The sequence below is a fragment of the Montipora foliosa genome, chromosome 11 (assembly GCF_036669935.1).
Source record: "Montipora foliosa isolate CH-2021 chromosome 11, ASM3666993v2, whole genome shotgun sequence".
NCBI lineage: Eukaryota > Metazoa > Cnidaria > Anthozoa > Scleractinia > Acroporidae > Montipora > Montipora foliosa.
Genome location: NC_090879.1, coordinates 23,688,404 through 23,710,009, shown reverse-complemented (window position 1 = coordinate 23,710,009; position 21,606 = coordinate 23,688,404). Strand labels below are relative to the sequence as shown.

Below are 21,606 nucleotides of genomic sequence, written 5' to 3'. Positions count from 1 at the left end.
TGATATGCGAGTTCAGAACGCGCAGAATCTTGGTGTGCGCCCAGACCATAAAAATTAGAGGACAAATAAATATTAACACGGCCTGCAGAGTGTAGTAAGTTTGTCGACCAATGTAACCCCAGTTGGTATTGACACAAAGTTGATTGCCTTCTTTCTCTTCGGTCGTGTAGCCGTAGAACAGAGGCGCGCAAACTACAAAGGTCACAATCCACAGTATTTTGATGAAAATGGTTCGCTGCGAAATGCCACGATTTCTTGCCAAAGAGGTTGACGTGACAGAACGTGAGCGTTCATAGCTAATTGCCACCAAAGTTAATATTGAAGCGGTGTAACAAATCTCGATAAGAGTTCCCTGAATTTTGCACATGGGTCTCCCCCCGGGCCAGTCCTCTAGAAAGAAGTAAGCCAAATTGAAGGTCGACAGAATAGCGAATAACAGATCGGCGACCGCTAAATTCGATATATAGCAAAGCAGAATGGATTGCGAAGATCTGTATTTCTTGAAGCAGGTCAGAAGTACCATGATGTTGCCAAAGAAAGCCAGCGTGAAAAACACGACGTAGAGAATACCATATCCGATAAGTAAAGGCAAGGGATACCCAAGACCCATGTCTGCAGGAGTTTGCGAAGTGGAGTTCGTATCTGAACTCTCGCTTGTGTTTTTTCCTTTAATCTCTGGCAAATTCATGTCGGGAAGTCAAAGTGTGACGTATATTGCACGTTTCAGTGATTTCAGTGTTGTAATATTGATAAGAATATTAATAATACAAAATACTGTGTTTGACGAAAAAGACCGACATTACCCTGTCTGAATAAGAAAGTTTAAACGAGGTAGATACCTAAAATCAGCGAACGTTTTTTTCTTCAAAATGTTGTTTTTCCTGTTGTGTGGATGTCCTGTTTTTTTTTTCTGTCCACAATATCCGGCAGCTTCTGCAAGTTCCGGAGCAGAAATTATGTAAAACTAGATGCTTCTGTGAAGCATACACTGGCTTGCCTGTGGTACGTGCTACAGAAAATCAGAAGGCACTGAATTGTGTGGTATTGAAATACAGCATTCCAGTCTCTGAAGAATAACAAATAAAAGAGAAGCGAGAAACATTGGCTTCTGGGCTGACATGTTGATAATTTTCAAGTTCCCTCACAACTTCTTTTCACCACAAGTGTGCCCTATGAGCATCCGAAAACTTTGTAATACTAAACTTCACTGAAGTCAAGCCCTGTTTCGCGGGGTTAGTGTTGGGATGGGAGACCAAAACAATAAACCCCTCATAAAAAACAGAAACATCTGACCGAAAATACTATTAACGCTAACAAATGCGAACTCAGCAAGGTACAGATTCTGTTAGCGTGCTTTATGCAAAACAAATATTGATGAAAAAGCAAATAAATATTGATACACAGTTTTCAGAAAGAGCAGAAGGAAGTTTCCCGGACGGTCGATCGAGAATAAAATATTTACGACTTGAAAACAACATTAATTTGGAACCTTGAATATAGATCGTTTTCACTGTCACGCAATAAAAAAAATAAATCAAAAACTATCCAGTGCAAGACGCTAAGAAATTGTTATCTATAGAAGATAAAGAAATAAGACACTTGTCCAAGTTTTAGGCCTCTGCGTTTCCCCAAACTTCAGATATTCGTCGAAATGTTTCGCAGGCCGGAAAATAGTTTAAACATCTGGAACTGACTTTGGCTATCTAGGCGACTGATTATCACTACTGAAAAAACAAGCATTTACATAAGCACTTTTCCTAATGCTCTAACTTCTAAAAGGGCTCAAAATCATGAGATAAGTATATATTTTTCAACAAACTTGATCGTAGCCTTGTGTCACGCACCTACATAATCCGGAAATTCAAAATGCTCTGGTTTCCAAACGAAGCACGCTATTGAGCTGTGAAATTGTCAACAGATATAGATATGCCGCCTCTTATGCCTGATGAGGATAAAAACTTAGGTGGATCTTTAGTTTTAGATTTTGGAAGGTGATGACGTCACGTGAAAACGATCTATAGAATATAAAAAGTTACTATCAACGACAAACATTTTGGGAGATTCGAAAGTGACATGGCCGGAATTCAGCGGGCGCCGTGATTAAGTTACCGCGGCATGTTTACTCGCCAAGCAGTGAAGGATCTGTGTCAAATGATGGCAAGATACCGGGTTTTTGTAAGTTTCTTTTTCTGTCAAGTGTCATAAAGTTTGACAATGAAATGAGCGAAGTCAAAACAAAGATCACAATCGCCCAACTCTTGTTTATGCAAAGTCAAAATTTACTCTCCAAGACGCGTACGACGTTATTTATTGACCGTTAGCTTCTGCTGCAACTATTCCTAGATTGGGTGCTAAAACAAGTTTTCAAACCAGCTTCGAGTGCCATGTCTTTTTTAAGGAGTAAATTGTCTATGGAAGGTAAAAAAATGACTACGATTGCTGTGGACGCTATAATAGTTTAAAATTGCCTTTTCGTAGTTGCACTCAAAAAAATTCAATTATAATTCCAGTTGCAATTGCGTACACTATCCTCGTCAAATTTGACTTCCAAATTCGAGGCACGCGCTTCGCCTTTACATGATCGCTGCATGACGTTAAAGCAATACTACGGATCTGTAGCATTCTGTCCTCGAAACGGACATGATTTGATTGCGGTAATGTGTTGTGTGACCATTCTCCACAGATTTCAAGTTAACAGTAAACAGATGACACCAGTGAATCAGTCTAGTAAAAAAAAGGGAGGAGTTTGTACTTGCCCAGGAAGTATTTATTAAGGGCGTAAGGAAGTCAATAGGAAAGATATGAGGTTTTCAATATTACGTCTATTCTCGTCCCAAGAGAACGCGATACTTTCTTTCAGCACTGAGAATAACTCCTTGCCGGGATCCCGCAGGCTATTTTTGGTCTATTTTTGTAAAGTTGGCAACCAATATTATTCAACAATTCTGAAACTGTACAATAAACTGAAATCCATGATTCGAAAGCTGATAGTGCGCATTTTTTCGCGTGATACACAATAACTCATTTTGTTGGTTCAATTTTGTTGAGCGCTTAGTGACAGATTGATCTTGAATACACAATAGTACTGACAAGTCTTTTTTATGTTTAGCAGTCCTTCGGGTAATAAGACAAACACGAAAATTAGAACCTCCTACTCTCGAAGATTTGTTACGTCTGAGTTGTGGTATAGATCTAGACATTCTTACTGCAATATATTTTCAAAAAGCGAGAGATAAACACTTTCTCAACTCAGACGAGCTCGGTACGTTCTTCTTTAATTATAAATGCACCATACACTCTCTAATGACCTTGTGCTTACGAAACAAGCTCGAAGTTTTCTTGTAAGGGATTCTAGAAGGTTCTCTGTCCCGGGGAGCATGTTTATATTTCGGAACGGACTCAGCCTTTGCTCAAACGCTGGAGATCGGTACGGATTCCTCGTCCATTTTTACTTACATAATCAATGACCGAGTCTTTCGACAATTCGTCATTCTGGTCCGCCACACAAGTACTAGTGTCTGGAAGCATGGGTTGCTTGGTTGCCTCATTGTTTGTCCACAGGCTAACCACCCTCTCTTGGTGCTGTTGCAATCGATCTGTAGAAGGATATATATACAGAAAAAAAGTTACGACGGTTGCGATTTGTTCGGCAGAAGCAAGCGCCAGCGTGAAAAACACGACGTAGAGATTAACATATCCGATAATTAAAGGCAAGGGATACCCAAGACCCATGTCTGTAGGAGTTTGCGAAGTGGAGTTAGTTTCTGAACTCTCGATCGTGTTTTGTTCTTTATTCTCTTGCATGTTCGTGTCGGGAAGTCAATATTACTGTCAAGTATTTTACACGTTTGAGTGATTTTAATGTTTTCGATTTGTCTGTAATATTGATAAGAATATTTAAAATAAAAAATACTGTATTTGACGAAAAAGACCGACATGACCCTGTCTGAATAAGTCGAGTGTTAAGCAGAATCGAATCATTCGATAGGTGCTCGTTTCAACTTAACTTATTGTTGGAAATATCAGTAAAAATGACCGGCATCGCATCACGATGAGACCAATTTGATGGGATTGCGAGAAATGACTCTTAGCATTGACTACTTTTATACCGCTTTTAAAGTACTGAGCAGTATGGCGGCGGGTCTATATCAGCCCCACCACAAAAAAAAAAAAAGAAAAAAAAAGAAAAAAAAAAAAGAAAGAACGAACATTCAATAACCTAAGTCTGTAGTTTCGAAACAAAGAGGGCACGAGACTTTATATTTATATTTAAGTCTGGAATAGATCCTGGGCAGAATGGGTTCGTGACATTGTTGATAAGAACGGTGCTTTCACCACTAGGTCAACGCTCAATTTAAATGTTTTTTGTTTTGGTACCAGATGCAATCATATTAACAGATAATCTTTTCAAAATAAGTGGAGCATAGTATCTTCAATTTGTTTTGGGGCCCGAAAAGTTTTATTATTGACCGTCAGCTTCTGCTGCAATTACTAGATTGAGTGTCAAAACGAGTTTTCAAACCAGCTTCGCGTGCCATGTCTTTCTTGAGCAGTAACTTGTCCATGGTAGATAAAAAACGACTAGTACGATTTCTGTGGACGCTATAATAGTTTAAAATTGCCTTTTCGTAGTCGCACTCAAAAAATTTCAATTACAATTGCAATTCCAATTACGTACACAATTTTTAATGCGCTTCGTCTTTACGTGACGTCATATTAATCCTACTGATCTGTGAGATAACTCCGTCATGCATGTAGCAATCTGTCTTCGAATTAAACGGACATGATTTGATTGTGGTGATATGTTGTGTGATCCATTCCCCATAGATTTCGAGTTAACAGTAAATAGATGACTTTATCACCAGTGAACCAGTCTAGTCAAAAAGGGAGGAGTTTGTTCTCGCCCTCTCCAAATCACTCCTATCTTAGAGTAGCTGTTTTCCAGAAACTGAGGTCACTAGTACAGTCTAAAGCAATCACTTCTTTCTTAAAAAAGGATTTATTTATACTTGTCAAATAATGCCAAGCACGTACGTACGCATTATCAAGACAATAAATTGTTTAATTTTAACCAGTATTAATACCACCGATTTCCGTCTGAATCGTCTGAATAAATGTGTTTGAGGAGATTCTAATCAGGGGAGCTCAGTACAAACTAAGAGGTGTAGTGCGATGTCACAACAACCACTTTACTTGTGCTGTTAACTACTTACATGAATGTGAACTTCAATAAAATGCTTGAGACGTTAATTTTTCAACGGTCTTATGCACAGTATTTATATTAAATACACATCCCATAAACAGGTTACCAAAAGCGGGGGCAGCTCTAGTGAACACTATTTCTAGTTATAACAACAGTGTAAAACACTTTAATATTAATTTTTGATTTTATGTTTTATAGGGGGCGACAAGCTTATCAGTTTTTTTATAACTGTCATGTGTTCACCCTTTTAAATAAAGGCGTTACTTACTTACTTACTTTCGTTACACAAGTCGTGCTAAGGTCGTGCCAACTTAGCACGACACTAGCACGAGATTTGAAACAGGCCTAAACCGGGTTTACGTAAATCGATAAAAATAAAAATAAAAGACCTTTTTCATTGCAGCAATCCGGCGAAATATAAGCTGTACAAGAACAAAATGTCGAGTCTTACCCGCCTCAGCAAAAAGCTTCATTACCAAGTTTAGCAGTAACCTTAATAACATGAAAAATACGTGGAAAGGTATAATACTTTGATTAATAAGAAGAGACAGACAAGGACTGTATCAATTAACTCTTCAACTTCTAACAATCAGAGAATAACTCAAAACCAATCAGAAATAGAAAATACATTAAACCATCACATACATACATAATATTATTTGTTGAGGCGGGTCAGAGAAACCTAGGCAACTTATAAAGCTGATGTGGACCCACGTCCGTCGGAGGTCGACGCTTGCAAATAGCTATAGTATACCACCACCCACTAGGGACTTTGAAGACTATCTTGGGAAATTTTAAACTACTCCAATTCTTCCTCTTTTGATGGTGTCACTTCTTCTGAAATTGAATGGAAATTTTAAGTACTCCATCAAGTAAAGCATATGGGCTATACTCTTGTCCAGTTCGTCTTTTCAAGTCCGCACGCCATGTTATATCTTCTGCCTTAGCTGAACTAATGAATAAATCTATTTTGTGTGGTACCTAAGTCATCGCCAATTAAAGCTCGCTAAAGTAATTCCGGTACATAATACGGATAACGAAACTGATCCAAGCAATTATCATCCATTGTCTGTTTTTAACCAAATATTCGAAACATTAATGTATAACAAGAAGTTTGGTTTAAAAACTTTTGTTATAAAAGTTAATGCTATAAAATCGACGTTTCGATGTCGACGTGACACCATTATCAAGATATAAAGTTGAGTGGAATAAAAAAGAGCTAATATGTACAGACTAGTAAGAATACACATATTGTTCTTAAAATACACAAGGGAAAAAAATGGTAATAAAATGAAAAATGAAATAGAACGATAAAATCACAAAGCGAAGCGATATGAAAAAAAAAAAAAAAAAAAAAAAATATATATATATATATATATATATACATATATATATATATATATATATATATATACATATATATATATATATATATATAATTATATATATATTTTTTAAAACAGCTTTGAGGTAATGGTGTCTTTGTTTGTTTGAAGAAGGCTTTAAGTCCCTTATGGACAGCATCTCAAACATAAGGCTGTCCCACTTAGTTTTGCACTTCCTTAAAATACTGAAAAGTCTCGAAAGGCTGGAAATGTCACTGCCATGCGTCCGCATGTGCTCGCCGATGGCGGTCTTTCCTCCGTGTTCGTCGACTCTTTGGAGTAGGTGTCCCCTAATAAATGACAGACCCCTTACATTTCTGAAACTGCGTGGTCCATGCCATTACCTCATGGACCGAGCAACAGGTTCAAGAAAGGCAAATAAGTCGAGCTGTAAACTGCGAGAGGGCAACTCTGTGTAAAACCTGACACTCTTGTCATCCTTTAAGACTTGCACCATGAAATAACTTTCTTCTAATTTCTCCTTGTTTTGAAGTGTCTCTTCGCTTTGATTGATCCTTTCAGTGAGTTTGTCAAGGCCTTACGTTTTTGAACCAACTGAACAGTTCGAGGAACAGTAATTATATTCAGCTAGAATTACCGTCTAAAGAGAAGAAGGCTTGATCACCACCACCACCGCAATTCTCACTCATTTCCTTTTCTGAGACGTTGGAGTGTTTCGGTTGATGGTTTCGTAATCTCTTCAGGCACCGAGACTTCTTCATACACTTGGAAAGGGTCGACTGAGTCTCCCTGTTTCGAGAGGCCTTACAGCTTTGCAGTATCCCAAGCCTAAACCGAAATGTATTGAACAAACACGGTAGTTTCTCGATATGTCCTTTAGTTTCAAATTTTTTCTCTTCAAGACTAAAAACCAGGCTTTCCTTAAAGTCTTCTCCGATGGAAATGGATGGAATTGTACGTTCACAGTATAAAATTAGGACGCTTCGGAGGATGGCCACAAATAAGAGCAGAAACATTTTGCTAACATCCTCTCACACAAGCAACCTTCTCTCGAATACTGTTGTTACATCCGTACACTGCACAAAAATGCCACATCATTCCTTTTTGTCCAAAGGCAGCTGTGATGTTTGTGTTCTTCGACGTCTTCCTCGACTTGCCCACATGAGCCTCAATTTCGTGCTTGCGTCGGTTGGCGTGCAAAAATTGAGGTTTCATTTCGAAAAAGAGCTATTTCGATGGTATCTTCGAATAGAAATTAAAGAAAACATACTCGATCATCGTTTGATCAGCTCAAAAAGAACAATAAGCTCATCTCATCATCTTTATATTTATCAATTTGCATGTTAATAAATGAAAGCCGGAAATTATGACTAAGGAAAGTTTTCGCTTTCAAGGAAAGGGCTAAGCTCTTGGAAAAAAAAAAAACAATTTGAGCTGACGGGGATTCTCTTTTCATGTTTGTTCATAGCTTAATTAATGAAGCTTCTACTTTTTTTCGAAATAGCAGCTACTTCAGTTTTAGGCTAAGGGTGTGGTATAATTTGAACTGTTTACAGCTTGTTTTTTCAAGAGGCGAATCATAGAGAGAAACAGAAAGTAAACGGGTTGATATTTAACGCTATGTGATATTAAACTTTGCCAAGAAATGAAAACCTAAAGACAAGGGATAGACGCCTCTTATCTGACTAAACTAGCCGATAATTGGTCGCCATTTTCAGACCTAAACAGACTTTGACCGCAGCTCTACGTTAAGAATTTTGTCAGGAACATAATGACTTCAAAGTTTATTGCTACTGGTTCTTAGAAATATTAGTTCGTGCCCCTCTTTACGTGATGTACTTCGACCATTCTCTTTGTACTTTTGTTCTTCATATCGTGCAAAGCAAACGTGTTATCCACCTGAGCTCTTGCGTCGCACCGATTCAAAAGAAAAGTTGCACCGCGCCGTATGATCTCTTTAAAAGATTTTCGAAACTGGGCGCTGTAGAAACAGTATAAAATAGGGTTGACTGCAGAATTCCCAAAGATAATTAACTCCGTCAGTCTCCACACTTCGTTCCCTTCGTAAACATAAAAATGGCGAAGTGCGCGCACAACTATGAAGGGCGACCAACAGCAGAAAAATACGAGAGTTACGACAGCTAACATCTTGATGACTTTGCGTTGTTTCGTTTCCACAGTTCCCACGCCAGCGCTGTTGTTGATGTGCGAGTTCAGACCGCGCAGAATCTTGGTGTGCGCCCAGACCATGAAAATTAGAGGACAAATAAATATTAGCACGGCTTGGAGAATGTAGTACGTTTGTCGACCAATGTCACCCCAGTTGGTGTTGACACAAAGTTGATTGCCTTCTTTCTCTTCGGTCGTGTAGCCGTAGAACAGAGGCGCGCAAACTATAAAGGTCACAATCCACAGTATTTTGATGAAAATGGTTCGCTGCGAAATGCCACGATTTCTTGCCAGAGAGGTTGACGTAGCAGAACGTGAGCGTTCATTGCTAATTGCCACCAAAGTTAATATTGACGCCGTGTAAGAAATCTCGATGAAAGTTCCCTGAATTTTGCACATAGGTTCCCCCCCTGGCCAATCGCGTAGGAAGAAGTAAGCGAAATCGAAGGTCGATAGAATAGCGAATAACAGATCGGCGGCCGCTAAACTCGCTATATAGCAAAGGAGAATAGATTGGGAAGATCTGTACTTCTTGAAGCAGGTCAGAAGTGCCATGATGTTGCCAAAGAAAGCCAGCGTGAAAAACACGACGTAGAGAATAACAAATCCGATGATTACAAGCAAGGGATACCCAAGACCCATGTCTGTAGGGCTTTGCGTTGTAGAGTTCGTCTCTGAACTCTCGATTGAGTTGTTTCTAACAAAGCCTGGCATTTTCATGTGAGGCCTTCCAAGGGAGGTTCTGATGTCGCTTTGTCGCTCATTTTCCAGCCCACCTGTCGCCTATTTGGCTAATACAAATGTTCCCTAAAGGTGCTTATTTTTTGCGTCCTGTAATTTTGTTAATTTGTAGCGAGAACCAAATGGTGACAAGTGAAATTAGGAACATAAAGTTGTCGCTGTCGCGTTTTCGCTAGAATACAAATGTTCCCTATAAGTGCTTAATTTTTGCGTCCAGTAATTTTGTTTAATTTGCATGGATAATCACATGGTGATGAGTGAAATTCGGGGAATATAAAAGCTCGGGAAGTTATGATTTTGGACAAAACGCGCGTGAAATTACTCCGTAATGGTATACTTGATTAGCTATTAATATCTTGGGTGACAAATTACGTCCTTAAGACGCCATTTTGCCAGTGTAGGAAAGTTGCCATGGCAACATTGTAATTTTCATAAAGTAACGCTGAAACTTCACGCCAAAAATAAGAAGTAATTTGACACCCATGTTATTAAAAGAGTAAGCGCTCGTAAAAAACTTCCTTCTTTTGAATAGAAGATCAATCACTTTAGTTTCTAATGGCTAGAGTGTAAACATAAATCATAGAAATCGCTAGTTACAAAGGGTTCTTCCCAATATGCCTGACCATCAGGTCGGAGACCACTGGAACTAACCAAGGAAAAATGGAACGACATTTTTCATCAAAACTTAATTTTCTAACCTGACCGAAGCGCTCCATTAACGTTACCGTAAGTTGGACTGGAAACGAGAATTTTTGTAAATAGAACGGCACGTCTCGGTCGGACCGGATCGACCGGTCAAAGGTCGGATCGAGCCGAAACGGAACTTTCCATTTGACTTCAACCCGAAATTCCCGGAAATTTCCGGAAATTTTGGCTTAATGGAATCACCCAATGGCTCACACTTAACTTTATTTTTGTCCACTTTGAATTCGTGTTTTCAGTGTCAATCAGTGGCCAGTCTTATTTTGAAATTATATTTGAAGTCTGCAGCAAGTCCTAACTTTTAGCTTTGGAGATGTTTTCGTTGATACACGTAATGCTGATCGTTTAAATGAAGAGTTCTGCAAATAGGATAAAAGAACACAATTTGTCAGTTTGTGCGTTTAAGTGTGACAAAGATACAAATTGGGTATGTCAATTTGGGCCGACCAAGGGCCGACCAAGGGCCGACCAAGGGCCGACCAAGGGCCGACCAAGGGCCGATTCAAACGCAGCTGATGGAATGAGTTTTACATCAGCGCGACTTTAGACTTCAAAAATCAGTCGAGCGGCCCGCTTTTCTGAGGCAGTCGTGTTTGCCACGTAAACAATTAAAATGACCGAGGGAGGCTTGGGGAGAGGAGAGAAAGAATTGCTGTAACCGATGCGTTCACCGTTTCCCGTTGCACCAGCAACGGGAAATTCAGATTGGTCCGAATGTCTTACTTAAAAAACTGGTAGAGAAAATGATATTCATATAAACAACTCTGTTCCTAAGCCGGGTATTCTGCAATCGCTCCTTAGCTTTCATTTTGCAGTTCGGTCAACTACACTTTTCACAAGATCATGTGAAGAAGAAAGCACTCGTTTACTGATTGAGCCTAAGCGCTCGTTTCAGTGATTAGGCCTAAGCACTCTTGTAAATTTTAGCTTTCATTTTGCGGTTCGGTTGGCAACACTTTTCACGAGATCGTCTTCGCCTTTAACAATTTTCATTCATCGACTACGGGACTGCGGACCGCGGTGGCAATTCATTTATTGTACGATTAGACACATAGAACGATTAAACACGACTGCGGGACTGCAGTGGCAGTTTCTTAAGTAGGACATTTAGGCCCTGTTTGTATAGGTAATCACATGAGGCCGAGTACTATTAAGGATTAATTGCACGAGTGTTTTGGAAATTTTCCAAAACACACGTGCAATTAATCTTAATAGTACGAGCACTCATGCGATTACTTGTTTATCAATAAAGGGCAAGCCCTCTCTTGATTACCAAAAATGCCCTCGATTAAGAAAAAATGCCCTCTGTCTCAGCCAATCAGCGCTCAGTAATTTTGCCCTTTATTGATAAACGGGGTAAGCCTTAGCAGTAGGGTTACTCTACCTAGCAGGAGGGTCAAAGATAGCCCGCGTTTACAAGCAAAATTTCACAGGTAGGGTTACCTTACCACCCGGGACAACTTTGCGTGCTTGGTAACCGCCAGTATCGCAAACGCAATGGAAACCGCTCAAAAGTTGTCCCGGGTAGGCGAGTAACTTGAGCATACAAAAATGTCTTGGTTACTCTGACACCGCTCATACCAGTTCGCGCAAATTATACGACGTCAACGGAATGGAATAACCTCGAGAACCTCGAGGCGACGTTTCGTTTTGTTTGTAAAGTCCCTATTCTGTCTATCTGCGCAAGCAGAGCGTGCTGCAGCACTAGTTCGTCGTGATGTGCATCTGGGTCTTCTGGCTTTCAACGAAAATGGGAGCTATTGCAGAATACCCGGCCCACTAACGGCGTGTTTACAACGCAGCTAGGGTTACCCTAGCGCTAGGGTAATAAACGCTCTGCTAGGGACAATCGTCAAAACCTAAAGGTTTTGGGATTTCACGTTGTTATTATGCATGATTATGCAGAGTACCACAAAAATAATGTGCTAAAATGCCTGCTGCATGATTATATTCCGCTCAAAATATTGAGTGATGCAGCAGCTCTCGAAACCTGCTATTGTTTGTTGAAAATATAAATATAGTGGGCCTCGAGTCGCCTCGAGTGTGGTCGTGTATATGCTCAACTGCTAACCTCTGAAACCAAAAGGGCATCATTTCGTTTTTTCATGATTTTCTGATGAAATGTGAAAGTCAATTGTCAGCAGCACTGACATACTAAATGAGATTCTTAAAAGACTTAAAAAACGGCTTGCTGTGCGGGCCAAGAAAAATAGACACATTTCGGCAAATGAACTGGTTTAATGCATTTTCCACGAGGATTTGGTTCTTGTTCGGTCACATTTGTCAAAAACTTGGGTGAACATCAATTCTGTTTTTAAGCGACACTCTCGAAGGCGATATTTTAAATTAAAATGATCATTAGAGGATATGCCATTAGAGGAAACTTCTACAACTTTCAGTTTGTTGCTAAGCGTTGAATATCTGTGGGGATTATTTGGCAAGGACATAACAAGCTAACCTTCGAATGGAAGGTTTCACCTTTTCCCAAAAACTATTAGGAGACTCTATTTTGCTTCCCTACAAAGCCAGTCAAGATTATTCAATTAAACTGCAGATGCTATCGACCATCCGTTTTCTTGCATGTCCTTATTGCATGGGGCGAGAGTTATTACAGAAAAAAAAAATTTTGTCCTCTGAAAACACATTACAAATTTTCACACGCATAACCTACTGCTTAAAAAACGGAACATAAAAATCTCTCTACAAGTGCTTGCTATTCTGGAAATATTGTTTACATTACAGAAATCGTCGGATTTAATTTACGAAGAGAAGTTTTTAATTTGATGACTAAGTCTTCCATTCTAGAGCATGAAAAGTAGAGCAAAGGTAAACAACTGTAAAAAAGAATTCTCATGCACGCCCATATCGAAGTCTCCAATTGTTTTGCAGCTAAAATGGTCCTCCAATTTCCTTAGCATGAGCAATTTCAATGGTATCCTAGAATGGTAACTAAAGCAAAAATACTCGATCATTGTTTGATCAGCTCAAAAAGAACAATAAGCTCATCTCATCACCTTTATATTTATCAATTTACATGTTAATGAATGAAAGCCGGAAACTATGACTAAGGAAACTTTAGCTGTTTAGGAAAGGACTACTCTCTTGAAGAAAAAAACAATTTGAGCTGACGGGGATTCTCTTTTTATGTTTGCTCGCAGCTTAATTAATCCAGCTTTTAGCCTAAGGGTGTTATAATTTGTACTGTTTACAACTTGTTTTTTTAAAAGGTGAATCATACGAACAGAGGGTAAATGAGTTGATATTTAACACTATGTGATATTAAACCTTGCTAATAAAATGTAAACCTTAACGCAAGGGACGGACGTCTCTTCCTAGAATAAACTAGCCGATAACTTGTAGCCATTTTCAGACCTAAACAAACAGACTTTGACCGCAGCTCTATATTAAGATTTTTGTCAGAAACATGATGATTTCAAGAAAGCTTTATTGCTATTGGAAATACAAACTGTTCTTAAGGCGAAATATTGGTTCGTGCCCCTCTTGAGCTATGATCTTCTCTTCCTATGGAAATGCAGATGTCGAGCTATTTAATGCAGGGTTATTAAGGTCATCTACTTTGATCATTCTCTTTGTACTTTTGTTCTTCATATCGTGCAAAGCAAACGTAGAATGTGATCCACCTCGGCTCTTCCGTCGCACCGATTCAAAAGTAAAGTTGCACCGTATGATCTCTTTAAAAGATTTTCTAAACTGGGCGCTGTAGAAACAGTATAAAATAGGGTTGACTGCTGAATTCCCAAAGATAATTAACTGAGTCAGTCTCCACACCTCGTTCCCTTCGTAAACATAAAAATAGCGAAGTGCGCGCACAACTATGAAGGGCGACCAACAGCAGAAAAATACGAGAGTTACGACAGCTAACATCTTGGTGACTTTGCGTTGTTTCGTTTCCACAGTTCCTACGCCAGCGCTGTTCTTGATGTGCGAGTTCAGAACGCGCAGAATCTTGGTGTGCGCCCAGACCATGAAAATTAGAGGACAAATAAATATTAGCACGGCTTGGAGAGTGTAGTACGTTTGTCGACCAATGTCACCCCAATTGGTGTTGACACAAAGTTGATTGCCTTCTTTCTCTTCGGTCGTGTAGCCGTAGAACAGAGGCGCGCAAACCACAAGAGTCACAATCCAGAGTATTTTGATGAAAATGGTTCGCTGCGAAATGCCACGATTTCTTGCCAAAGAGGTTGACACGACAGAACGTGAGCGTTCATTGCTAATTGCCACCAAAGTTAATATTGACGCCGTATAAGAAATCTCGATGAAAGTTCCCTGAATTTTGCACATAGGTTCGCCCCCTGGCCAATTGCCTAGGAAAAAGGAAGCCAAATCGAAGGTCGATAGAATAGCGAATAATAGATCTGCGGCCGCCAAACTCGCTATATAGCAAAGGAGAATAGATTGCGAAGATTTGTACTTCTTGAAGCAGGTCAGAAGTGCCATGATGTTGCCAAAGAAAGCCAGCGTGAAAAACACGACGTAAAGAATAACATATCCAATAATTAAAGGCAAGGGATACCCAAGACCCATGTCTGTAGGGCTTTGCGTTGTAGAGTTCGTCTCTGAACTCTCGATTGTGCTGTTTCCAACAAAGCCTGGCATGTTTATGTCGGGCAATCAATAACACTGTCAAGTATTTTTCACGTTTCAATGATTTTAGTGTTTGCGACCGGTATCTGATTACGCCCTGGCGGTGAGCAAGCTCGTAGTTCCTACCTGTCCAGCGTCTGAATGGTGTGGAACTGAATACGCCAGCTTCGGTGAGCGAGTCATGTGTGGCTTTGGAATCAAGCAATTGAGCTTTAAACCGCCTTAACCAAACAATAGAATGTAACTGAGCAATCTCATTAACTTGTCACAGCGCTATGAGCACTGATTTTCATTATTGATTCTTTCACCGAGCCATTCACAGCGTAACGATATGATTCATTAAAAATAATTAAAGTCAAGAAATCAAAGTACAAAACAGATTTGTAAGGTTTGAATATTTTGAAATTAGCACAGCAATCGCTGTGGCCGAATATTTTGACTGAACATCAAAGAACTTGGTGAAAGAAATTGCAGTGAGCCAAATTTTTCGTGATTAAGTCTTCGGTGTTTCTGGTTCTTGGTCACAAAGCCATCGATTTGAATCAGTTAACCGATTTGTCTGTAATATTGAGAATAACATTAATAATAACAAACATTTTACGAAAAAGACCGACATCACCCTGTCTGAATAATGAATGAATTTTAAAGGATGTGGATACCTAAAAACCAGCGCACGTTTTTCCCTTCAAAATGTCGTTTTTCCTGTCGTGTGGGTGTCCTGTTTTACGCCATCAATTACTTCCCGTCCACAATATCCAGTATGAAGCAATATTTCTGTAGCAGAATTAGCATTCGATAGGTGTTCGTTTTAATTCATGGCTGAAAAGATCGGTAAAATTGATATCGCAACCGTCACGATAAGAATAATATGGTGGGATTTGGTGAAATGACACTTGGCAATGAATACTTTATACCGCTTTAAAAGTCGGATATGATACACGGGTCTACATTAGAGCCCACCGCAAGTTTAAAAAAAAACACACATTCAACATCAGAAGACATTAGTCTGTAGTTTCAAAAGGAACAAGGCACGAGACTTTGCAAATATTAATTGAAAATAAGAACCACAATGACGGTTTATATCGGGCGACGACTTCAAGAACCGATGTACTCACGCTGCTTCATTGTTGACAAGAGGTGCTTTCACCACTGCGCCAACGCTCAATTTCAATGTTTTTTGTTCTGGTTTCGGCTGCAATCATATTGACGGATAATCTTTACAAAATAAGCGGGTCACAGTTTTAACAATCGTTTTTGAGGAGGCAACGTTTTATTACTGACCTTCAGCTAAGCAGTAACTTGTTCGCCTATTTGTTATTAGGGCCTTCTTATGTCCATGCATGGTAATAAAAAAAACGACTAGTACGATTTCTGTGACGCTATAATAGTTAAAAATTGCCTTTTCGTACTCGCACACACCAAAAAAAAAAAAAAACTATCGTAATTCCAATTGAAATTACCTACACGCACTCAAACTCGAAATTTTCGATTCGAGGTGTGCGCTCCGCCCTTACGTTTGTGCTGTGTGCTTGGAGAAGGCAAGCTACGGATCTGTGAGACAACTCCGTTACGCAATCTGTCCTCGTAACATGTTGTTTGACTTATCTCCACAGATTTTTAGCCTGCGTCGTGGGCGTAATCTAACAACGGTTCACCAGAGGTTTGGTTTCGTATGTGGAGCAGGCTTCCGAGTAAACAGTAATTAGATGCCTTTACCACCGGCTACTCTGCTGCACATGACTGAGTCAAAAAGGGAAGAGTTTGTACGTGCCCAGGAAGTATTAGGGCGTGATGAATTACGTGAGGAAGCCGATGGGAGAGATAAGAGGTTTTCAATACTTTTAAAATACATCCATATTCAATAGCCGTTTTGACCAATCGCATGAATTTCTCTACACACGTGAGTAACGGCCTGTTCGCATGGAGGTGGGGAATCCCCGGGAAAGTGAGGTACCCCGCCTTGGAGGGGTAACCAATCTCTCTCTTTTTTTTCTTGATCGCATTCACATGAGAAGTGGGGTGTATGGAAAGCCGTAACTTCCTTAAGTATTCTTTATTTTTTTGGTCTTAAAGTTTAGTCTTGTGGTGTGGTTTTGTCATTATGTGACGAGGTTTGATGGTTACGTGTTGTGTTTCCATCATGACGTGCTGAGTTTATATTTTAAGTGGTGAGGTTCTTTTATGACATCGAGTTTTGCCCCTTACGTGATTATAAACACAGCACGTTAAAAAAGACCTCAACGCATCATCATGGAAACATAACAGGTAACCAGCAGATCTCGTCACATAATGACAAAACCACACCACTTAATAAAACCACACCAAATAATTATATTGCCACAATACACTATGACAAAACTCCAAAATATCAATCAATCGGCCAACTGGAAAATATGGACTGGACTCTGGACTGGACTTTGGACTGGACTCTGGACTGGACCCTGGACTGAACTTTATTAAACGAAGTTAATATTTAACCAATAGTATAACGATTAACCGTTTCTATTTAATTATTAACCAGCGAGAATGAGAATGAGAATGGATGGTTTTTTCAAAGGGAACATAAACGAAAAATCTAACAATGCTGCCCAGTAACTTTCGATCAAGTCAAGCTACTATTACGTGAACACTGTCACGTGATGACTTCAAACTTCGCAGCGTTCACGCAATCGTAGCAAAGCGTATAAGTGGCGGGGTTTGTAACGTTAAGTTACTGCTGTAAACAACTGAAGTGCTTAGTTTGCAGTTCTAGCTGGTTCAATTGTAGAAATAGTGCGCAAAGCGATCGCGCTTAACATATCGAATATATTGAATTGGACTACATTCCTTATATTCTTTAGACAGCGCACGCATGAGATATATGGTCGTCACAGTGTTCACGTAATAGTAGCTTGACTTGATTGAAAGTTACTGGGCAGCATTGTTAGATTTTTCGTTTATGTTCCCTTTGAAAAAAACGTCCATTCTGTATCTCATTCTCGCTGGTTAATAATTAAATAGAAACGGTTAATCGTTATATTATTGGTTAAATATTAACTTCGTTTAATAAAGTCCAGTCCAGGGTCCAGTCCAAAGTCCAGTCTAAAGTCCAGTCCAAAGTCCAGTCCAAAGTCCAGTCCAGAGTCCAGTCCATGTTTTCCAGTTGGCCCAATCAATCAATCAATCGATCAATCAACTTTATTTAAAACACGGTAAATGGCTCAGCAAGCTGGTTTTCAGACATGCCGTGTAAGAATTACAAAATATAAATGCTATGTGGGGAATAAGTGAGGAACCCACACTGTCACTTTTTTTTTCAGATTATAATTCTCTCAGATCTTCTCGCGTACACAACAAGGTTAGGTCTATAACCGACTAGAACTACAATCAATTGTTCCCTTATCTCATGGACGCACCTTGATCACACGTAAGCTGATTGGCTATAAAGATCTTTCACGCAAAAGATAAACAAACTTATTTATCGGAGCAGACAGAAAGTAACGCTCGATTTCCGGACAGATATCTCGCAATCATAACATCAACATTAGTTAAATCAATACTAATTATCTTGTTTCCGACAGCTAAAAAATTACAAGAATTACAAGATATAAATGTTAAAACGACTAATAAACTAGGTATAACTTAGCGCTAAATATTATTTAATGTCAAAGAAATTTAAACAATAGTAATAATTAGCAACCAACATAATTGCCAACGAGTCAGGCCTTCTGAAGACAGAAGGCCTGGCGAGGCGGCAGCTTATAGAGCCGCGAGAAGATTTTTAGGCGGACGAAATCTCAGAAGCGCTTCAAATTTGAGTGTAATGTAGACCAAAAGCTGTAATGTAGACCAAAGCGATGAAATGTTGACCGTAGCGATAATCAATGAGAGTTAAGCACGAGTACGCCGCGTGATGTTTGCAGCCGCCAGGCGCCAGATCACGCAAGCTTGGCTCGTTGGCACTTTAGCGACAGCTATAACTAGTTTACTATGTAATAATACGAACAAGCCATGTAAAAAATGTACCCTAGCGATTTAAAATGTGTCCTAGGATATCGCACGTTTAAAGCTTGCAAGATCCCTTATCTCACGTATTTGATTTGACTGTTGGTTCCAAGCATTTGCACCTCGATAAGAGAAAGAACGTTCAAGAAAATTCGTTTTATGTAGCGGTAATAGGAAGTCATAGTTCGAACCCCTCAAATTATAATTGTGAACTTCTGAGGTTCTATGAAAATAATCCTGGAGATACGTCGGACAATTGTTATTGAATATTTTAAACATCATAATTAACAAGTGCCTTTTCTCTCTTTCTTCTAAGTTAGACCACTCTAGAGAATTTAGCACTGCTGATGATCGAATAGAGTAATCAGCCCTAGTAATAATCCGTGCTGCTCTATTTTGTAACTTTTGTAATTTGTCAGCACGTGTTTTGGAGCAGTCACTCCATACAACATCACAATAATCAAAATAAGGTTGTACAAGTGAATAGTAAATTGTCTTAAGAGTCTCTTGATTGTCAGTTAATTTTCTAGCTAAATACAACATTCGCAAGCCATTCGAGACTTTAGATGAAATATGTTTGATCTGATCATCCCAGGTTAGCATTTCATCAATATGAACCCCCAATAACTTAGTAGAAGGTTTATGTTCAATTGGCCAATTCTACCTCATCCTAGTCTACGTCACAAGGAATCACGTGAGATTGCGCGAGCAAGCCAGGTCAGTGTGCGGTAAGCTTTCGGTTATGGCGGATGCCAAGATGAATGAGATGGACCACAAACTTTCCTCTAGCGCTGAAGAAGACGAAGCTGCAGTGCTAGCCGAAGACGAAAATGATCATGACACCACCGGTGCTCATGCTATCGCTCCCAATAAACTATGGGAAGCTATTCAAGGACTGCAAAAGAAAGTTGATCTTTTGGCGGGAACGTCAACACGCATCACCGATGCTTCACTAAAGCGGAAAGTACCGCAAATGTCCAAGGCAGAGTCCAAAAGTGACTCAAACTCCCAACCGGGACCCTCAAAAAAGAAAGCTAGAAAAGCTTTGTCTGATTCAGATGACGCATCGGACGACTCTGATTGCGATGCAGTTCACGCCATCCTGGGAGAAGACGAACAAGATGGCGACTCGAGTGACAAGCTCCTGAAAGAGATTGAAGACGAATACAACACGGCCGATAAAATGGGCCCAAACATAAATGAACATTTAGCGAATCTTATTAACAAGAGATTTGCTGGTAAGCTCAAGGAACCAAAGCTTAAAGAAAAGCTAGAGCTGTATGTGCGACCCGGCAACTGCTATGGGGCAAACTCAAACCACCGGTCAAATCACAGGACTTTTGACTCGCAAATGTCCAACAAACCGTTGTGAAAGCCACCATTGCGCTTGCAGAGGCCACTGAGGAAATAAGTAAAGTCAAAGGAAAGATGGATGAAAAACCAAAAATTATTTCCTCTTTGACTGATTCGCTCGCTTTGCTGGGACACGCAACTTATGAGCTTTCATTGCGGCGATGGGATATTATGAGACCCTCAATAAACAAGGAGCTTCGTGCCCTTTGCAATCAGCAAATCCCAGTGACGGATTTCCTCTTTGGAGATGATGTCCAAAGCAGTTTCAAAACAATAAAAGAGTGCAACAAAATTGCCAGCTCTGTCAGTCAAGGGCATGATTACAAGCAAGGCTACTCAGGAACTGGACATCAAAGGCCCCGTAATAGCTGAAGCCTTTTTTAGGGCATCGCAAGAGCTACAACTCGTTCAAAAAGAAACCATGGGCCTTAAACCAGAAGAGGGAGGACACTAAGTGAGCCTAACTACAACATTACAAACAGTTATTCACGATGTAAGTAAATTTGAAACCCTATTACCAGTTATTATTACCGGCTTAGAGCAAAATGTTAAATGCCTTAAAGCAGGTAACCTTACCAGTTTCCTTTCTAAATGGAGAACTCTTACATCTGATAGAGAAATTCTAGATATGATAACCGGCACAACTATTGACTTTAGGTACCTGCCAGTCCAACACGGGCCACCGGCCATTCGAGAGTTCTCAGATACTGAGTCTGAAATAATTTACACTGAGATCGAAAAGCTTTTAACAAAGGTGTGATTGTCAGAACTGTCCGGGAAACTGATGATTTTATTTCCCCCATTTTTCTGAGAGAAAAGAAAGATGGATCACACCGTATGATTTTAAACCTTAAAGCACTAAACAAGAGCATTGTTTATCACCATTTCAAAATAGATACTCTTGGTTCAGTAAGTAGACTAATACGTCCAAATTGTTTCATGGCCACCATCGACCTCAAAGATGCCTATTTTTCTGTGCCTGTGTCAGAGAAACATAAAAAATATCTCAAGTTTCACTGGAAAGGAAACTTCTACAAGCTAGTTCACTTGCTTCCCTAATGGGTTATGTTTCTGCCCTAGGAATTAAAATTCACAAAGCTCATAAGGCCACATCTTGGCAGCTTATATTGATGACAATTGCATCATCAGTCAGGGTGATACTTATACTGAATGTCTAACTACTGTGCTTGAAACATTAAAACTGTCAGACTGACCATGGAGAAAAAACAAAAAATCAAGAATGCATGCACAGCACTGCAGGAGAGGTCAAAATACATTATACGAGAGGTTGCAAGTGTCATAGGACTACTGGTCTCAAGTTTCCCTGCTGTTATGTATGGGCCATTGTATTACAGAAAACTAGAACAAGAGAAATCTCATGCTATCAAAGACAATAATGGCAACTATGAGGCCTTTATGTCACTCTCCACAGATGCCAAAACAGAACTACAATGGTGGATCGAAAATATTGAAAACTCATTCAACGTTATAAATCATGAA

The 21,606-nt window shown here is 39.6% G+C and overlaps 3 protein-coding genes and 1 long non-coding RNA gene across 4 annotated transcripts in view; all 4 read right to left on the bottom strand.

Annotated features, from left to right (window-relative positions):
• The window catches only part of LOC137975323 (galanin receptor 2b-like), a 1,714-nt gene extending 1,026 nt beyond the window's left edge, over positions 1 to 688 (bottom strand). The window contains exon 1 of the mRNA XM_068822415.1: positions 1 to 688. This exon is cut by the window's left edge and continues 1,026 nt beyond it. Coding sequence (XP_068678516.1) covers positions 1 to 688 — 688 coding nt within the window.
• Positions 1 to 21,606, bottom strand: part of LOC137976255 (uncharacterized) — a 77,420-nt gene that overhangs the window by 30,232 nt on the left and 25,582 nt on the right. The window contains exon 2 of the long non-coding RNA XR_011117733.1: positions 3,457 to 3,596. This is a non-coding gene — a long non-coding RNA (uncharacterized lncRNA). The remainder of the gene's footprint in view (positions 1 to 3,456; positions 3,597 to 21,606) is intronic.
• Positions 6,673 to 9,570, bottom strand: LOC137976007 (type-2 angiotensin II receptor-like). The gene has a single exon (XM_068823254.1). The coding sequence runs from the start codon at positions 9,436 to 9,438 to the stop codon at positions 8,359 to 8,361; it is 1,080 nt and encodes a 359-aa protein (XP_068679355.1). The 5' UTR covers positions 9,439 to 9,570; the 3' UTR covers positions 6,673 to 8,358.
• LOC137975046 (QRFP-like peptide receptor) lies at positions 12,428 to 15,455 on the bottom strand. Its single transcript, XM_068822081.1, has one exon. The coding sequence runs from the start codon at positions 14,779 to 14,781 to the stop codon at positions 13,684 to 13,686; it is 1,098 nt and encodes a 365-aa protein (XP_068678182.1). The 5' UTR covers positions 14,782 to 15,455; the 3' UTR covers positions 12,428 to 13,683.

Excerpts from the sequence above, each read along its gene's own strand:
- LOC137975046 (XM_068822081.1), bottom strand. The coding sequence starts at position 14,781 with ATGCCAGGCTTTGTTGGAAACAGCACAATCGAGAGTTCAGAGACGAAC.
- LOC137976007 (XM_068823254.1), bottom strand. The coding sequence starts at position 9,438 with ATGAAAATGCCAGGCTTTGTTAGAAACAACTCAATCGAGAGTTCAGAG.